This window comes from Schistocerca americana, chromosome 7, assembly GCF_021461395.2.
Source record: "Schistocerca americana isolate TAMUIC-IGC-003095 chromosome 7, iqSchAmer2.1, whole genome shotgun sequence".
Lineage (NCBI taxonomy): Eukaryota > Metazoa > Arthropoda > Insecta > Orthoptera > Acrididae > Schistocerca > Schistocerca americana.
Genome location: NC_060125.1, coordinates 617,690,162 through 617,696,161, shown reverse-complemented (window position 1 = coordinate 617,696,161; position 6,000 = coordinate 617,690,162). Strand labels below are relative to the sequence as shown.

The 6,000-nt window shown below is 43.4% G+C and overlaps 1 protein-coding gene across 1 annotated transcript in view; it reads right to left on the bottom strand.

Annotated features, from left to right (window-relative positions):
• Positions 1-202: 202 nt before the first annotated feature.
• Positions 203-6,000, bottom strand: part of LOC124622369 (probable cytochrome P450 6a13) — a 90,328-nt gene continuing 84,530 nt past the window's right edge. Inside the window, exon 6 of the mRNA XM_047148048.1 lies at positions 203-737. Coding sequence (XP_047004004.1) covers positions 553-737 — 185 coding nt within the window. The 3' untranslated portion in view covers positions 203-552. The remainder of the gene's footprint in view (positions 738-6,000) is intronic.

The window sequence follows — 6,000 nt, the reverse complement described above, 5'->3', positions numbered from 1 at the left end:
CTTGACAAAATAAAACCCACACACTCACAAAAGAGTATTATTTATCACAAAGGAAGCCAGTTTTTCAAATAAGCCTACACACAAAAAAAAAAATTACCCATGAAAGGGTGAAAAATGGAAGGTACTTGGTGAGAAATTTATTTCCTCAAGAAGGGAATATGTAAGAAAATAAATAATTTGTATTTAACATAGATGGGGCAAATTTATTAAGTTAGGCATTTACACTAAGTGCCTCATACACTCAGAGGAGAACTGGATCATACGATATGCTGCTAATAACGTATTACGGAGCAGGCATGCGTATAACCTTACAGCATTGCGTGCAAAACCTCTGTGGTCGATTCACCGAATCAAAGTAGATGCTTCGAAGGTCAGTCACAGAATAGCCATGAACACTGTGAGACACACACCACCAATGTGTCTCTGTGAGCGTCGGCTACTGAGAGAGTGAGTGCAGCTTAGGCAGGAGATTCTGGTGTATGGTGAGTCCCACTCAGTTCGAACTCCGTGAGCAGTGACAGCAACCCAAATTTCTTCTTGGAGCCCGGCAGGTCAGTCGCAGGAGAGCCAGGCGCGCTGTGCGACACGCACCCAAAGTGTTTCTCTGGGCGTCAACAGGTTAATCTGTGGGTGCAGCTTGGCGGGCCGATTCGGTGTGCGGGAACAAGGACTCAGTTCGAATTGTTCGAGCAGCGACGCTAGCCCAAACTTCATGGTAGTCTTCGAGAAATCTTCAGCTAAAATAGTCAAGAAGGCATTATGGAGCACTCTATCACACTAATGATACATTATTCTCATTCTTTGGTTCCAAAAGGCAGGTGTCTGCAGTGTGGAAATAATGTACCGTTATGTTGGTTCCACACAGCGAGATGACTAAGCATATAATGTGTCACTGCCGAACTTTTTTTTCTTTATTGAATTTCGATCCCCACCTCCAGAGAGGGGAAGTTAATAATATAAAAACAAAGGGTTGGTGATGCTGATTAAAACACATGGTAACTAGAGAGGTACAATTAAAAAATATTTACTATCAAAAACAGTCTTGATCACTACTCATTCTCCAGCAGAAGCAGGTCCTTACTCATTGATCTGAAGATGACCACAGTAGTGGTCGAAACCAGTCACCGTAATAAATAAATTGTGATCAAGACTGTTTTTGATAGTAAATATTTGTAACACTTCGATCACTGTTCACAATGTATTCAAAAGTAAACAACTAAAAAACATGGCGACAGTCTGGTTTCTGTTCGCAGGAGTAAAAAGAACTCTTAGCGACAGTACAGTGTCTGTTCGAAACACTTAAAAAAGGGGACACACAACACTGAACACTCACTTAAACATAGCACTAGAGAGTAGACACGAAGGCAGATTGCCGTCCAAGGCTAGCATAATATATAAAATATTAAATTTAATAGGAATTTCGAGCATACTCTCCAGTGGAGTAGACGGAATTGGTCAAGTTCTTTAACTCAGTCTTAACTTACACAACATTATCCATTAACATCCAATATACTGTGTCACATTTATGAGTACGCATATATATATATATATATATATATATATATATATATATATATATATATATATATATATATATATCCATGGTCCAGTCACATTAATGTGACCACCTCTCATATTCAGTGTCAAAGCGCAATAACCAGTCATAAATAGTAGATGGCAGCATCAGCAGTGGAGTTTATATAAAGCATATCAGGAGATGTGCAGTCGTCGTCGCAATGAGGAAGCAAAGCGATTTATCTGACGTGCTCAAAGGCGTGACCATTGGATTTTGGCCGAAGAGTGGAAGCATTTCTGAAACAGCTCTGTTTGTAAACTGCTCATGGGCCACCTTGGTTATAGTACACCATGTATGGAAAATGGTGCGATATAAAACTAGCGTCGAGGTGCCTGTGTTGCTGTGGTGAATAAGGGCTGCAGAGATGTGTATGGGCAAATAGCCATCCAACTGCTAAACAACTGACAGTCTAGGTAAACTAAAGTGCTACTACTATTGAGTGAATGTTTAAGAGCATGGGCCTCCACAGCAGGCACTCGGTTCATGCACCGATGCTGATTACATCGGTGACAAAGGCTGGAATTTGCATGGTAACGCCAGACGTGGACGTCCACTGAGTAGAGGCAGGTGGCCTTTTCAGATGAACCACACTCCATAGAATAGCTGGTCGTTGCTGTGTTTAGCCACTAATCAAGGGGAAGGAACCTTAACATCAGCGGAATATTTTCGTTGCATGCACAAAACATCAACAAAAGCTCGTACCTATGCTTGGGGGTAATGTTCACTTCTACAAGCAGTTGATTCTTCCTCAGCACGATGGCATCTACCAGCAGGGCAACACAACTTGTCACACAGCTCACAGTGTACCTGCGTGATTCGAAGAGCACCAGGATGTACTTCCCTGACCACCACGCTCCTCAGATTTAAAGCCAAACGAGAATCTGTGGGACCACGTCGATCGGGATTTTCGCGCCTTGGATTCTCAATCGACAAACCCAGTGCCGCTAGCCACAGCACTCGAGTCAGCATGGCTCCACATCCCTGAGTGAACCTTCCAGGATGCATTGACACTCTTGCTGCACGTCTAGGCTGCGAAAAGTGGCTACTCAGGCTTTTGACAGGTGGTTACATTAGTGGAATGAACCGTGTATCTTACTTAATTCTCTACTAATGTCAACGACCAGATGGGCCCTGTGTAAGTAGTCTTTTGCCTTTGTATGTATAAATATTGTTAACATTTTTTATTTGGTTTTTGAAGCAAGAGGATGCTTTGTAAGAATAAAGGACATCAATGGAATATTGAATGTGAAGTATCTGTCAGCATACAACCCATCTCAAGTAATCAGCAGTGTTGATTTTCCAACTAATGTAAATCATATTTATAGCTCATGCTAAATAATTGTAAAATATTATGGTAAACCTATCCTATTTGGTATATTCATAGTGTAAGAATAGTACTACCTTTAGTTCCTAATATTGTATCACCTAGAAAAGAGACAACAGTTTCATCTTCAGACAAAATAGTGGAAGATCATTTACGTATACATGAACAGTTATGCAATCACACTTCCATGCATAATTGTTGATAAGATTCACCAAAATTTACCCCACCTCTCTACGACCACAGACTCAGAAATGATATTTCACAAATGTGGGATTATTGTAACAGATAGAGAACGAACACATTCGAACACAGTTCAGCCAAGAGCAGAATAGGAGCTTGTGAAATGTGGTGCTACGGAAGAAGCCTGAAGATTAGATCGGTAGAATGTCTTACTAAGGACAAGGCCCTGATTAGTAACGGAAAGGAAAGGAATTTGTGGAATAACGTGACTTAAGGAAGCGATAGATTGAGAAGACACATTCTGAGCCATCAAGGATTCGCTAATTTCGTAAAAATTGCAGAGCAGACCAAGAGAGGGGTAAAAGTTTAAATAAATTGCAGTTGAGAACTTTTGAATTTTAGAGGGAAGGAAGGCGGATTAGAGTTTATCATCCTGTCAACAGTGAGGTCATTGGAGAATGTCGAGTATTAGAAATTTGCGCGCCGGCCGGTGTGGCCGAGCGGTTCTAGGCGCTACAGTCTGGAACCGAGCGACCACTACGGTCGCAGGTTCGAATCCTGCCTCGGGCATGGATGTGTGTGATGTCCTTAGGTTATTTAGGTTTAAGTAGTTCTAAGTTCTAGGGGACTGATGGCCACAGCAGTTGAGTCCCATAGTGCTCAGAGCCATTTGAACCATTTGAACCATTAGAAATTTGCCACGGTAATCTTCAGCAATATGATGGAGATTAATAAAAAAGAACTACGGTAAATGACATCATTAAATGTCTTCTTGCTAATGAGTTATCTCATTTTTATTAGACAAACATGTTTCATAGACGGCCTAATCATCTTCGTTGATCCAATTGGAGTATGAGACAGGAACAGAAGGTGTTAAAGGAATCTACGAGTATAAAGCTATCGGTTCACTAGCGCTATGTTTGTGGTCTGCAGTCCAAAGACTTGTCCATGTTAGTCTATTCTGAACAAGCCTCAACCTACACCCTTCCGATTCTGCTTACTGTATTCATCTCCTGGTCTCACATTCAGTACTCTTCTATAGTACCACATTTTAAAAGCTTCTATTCTCCTCTTGGCTATACTGCTTATCGCCCACGTTTCACTTCTGTGCGTGGCTGCGCAGTCCGGAATCGTGGGACTGCTACGGTCACAGGTTCGAATCCTGCCTCGGGCATGGATGTGTGTGATGTCCTTAGGTTAGTCAGGTTTAAATAGTTCTAAGTTCTAGGGGACTGATGACCACAGAAGTTGAGTCCCATAGTGCTCAGAGCCATTTGAATTTTTGTACGTGGCTGCAATCCAGATAAACACCTTCATAAAAGTATCTCTAACACTGAAATCTACACTGAAGCGCCAAAAAGAACTGATATAGGCATGCATATTCGTGTACAGAGATATTTTTAAACAGGCAGAAGACGGCACTGATGTTGCCAAGGCCTATATAAAACCACAAGTGTCTGGCGCACTTGTTAGATGGCAGGTTATCAAGATTTAAGTGACTTTGAACGTGGTCTTATAGTCGGCGCACGAGCAATAGGACACAGTATCTCCGTGTTACCAGTGAAGTGGGAACTTTCCCGTACGAACATTTCACGAGAATACCGCGAATATCAGAAATCCGGTAAAACGTCAAATCTCCTACATCGTTGCAGCCGGAAAAAAATCCTGCAAGAACGGGACCAACGACGACTGAAGAGAATCGTTCAAGGAGGCAGAAGTACAACCCTTCCGAAAATTGATGCAGTTTTCAATGCTGGATCATCAGTAAGTGTCAGCGTGCCAACCATTCAACGAAACATCATCGATATGGACCTTTGGAGCCGAAGGCCCAGTCGTCTATTCTTGGTGACTGCACGAAACAAGCTATACGTCTCGCCTGAGTCCGTCAACACCGACATTGGACTGTTGATGACTGGAAACATGTTGCCTGACCGGACGAGTCTCCTTTCAAATTGTATCGAGCGCATGGACGTGTACGGGTATGGAGACAACCTCATTAATTCATGGACCCTGCATATCAGCAGGGGACTGTTCAAGTTGGTGGATGCTCTGTAATAGTGTGGGACGTCTGCAGTTGGAGTGATATGGGACCCCTGCTAATTCCAGATACGACTCTGACAGGTGACACGTACATAAGCATCCTGTCTGATCAACTGCATCTATTCATGTCCATTGCGCATTCCGACGGACTTGGGCAATTCCAGCAGGACGATGCGACACCACACACGTCCAGAATTGCTACGGAGTGGTTCCAGGAACACTCTTCTGAGTTTAAACTCATCCGCTGTGCTTCAAACTCCTGAGACGTGAACATTGCTGAGCATATATGGAATGCTTTTTAACGTGCTATTCAGAAGAGATCTCCACCCGCTCAGAGTCTTATGGGTTTGTGGAGAGCCCTGCAGGATTCATGGTGACAATTCCATCCTGCACTAGTCGAGTTCATGCCACGTCGTACTGCGCAACTTCTAAATGCTCGCGGGGACCCTACGCGTTGTTAGGCAGGTGTACCAGTTTCTTTGGTTATTCAGAGTATATTCGATGTTAACAAATTTCTGTTCTTCAGAAACGCTTTTCTTGCCGTTGCAAGGCTACAATTTATGTCTTCTCTACTTCGGCCAACATCGGTATTGCCCAAATATAAAAACTTACACTCCTGGAAATGGAAAAAAGAACACATTGACACCGGTGTGTCAGACCCACCATACTTGCTCCGGACACTGCGAGAGGGCTGTACAAGCAATGATCACACGCACGGCACAGCGGACACACCAGGAACCGCGGTGTTGGCCGTCGAATGGCGCTAGCTGCGCAGCATTTGTGCACCGCCGCCGTCAGTGTCAGCCAGTTTGCCGTGGCATACGGAGCTCCATCGCAGTCTTTAACACTGGTAGCATGCCGCGACAGCGTGGACGTGAAC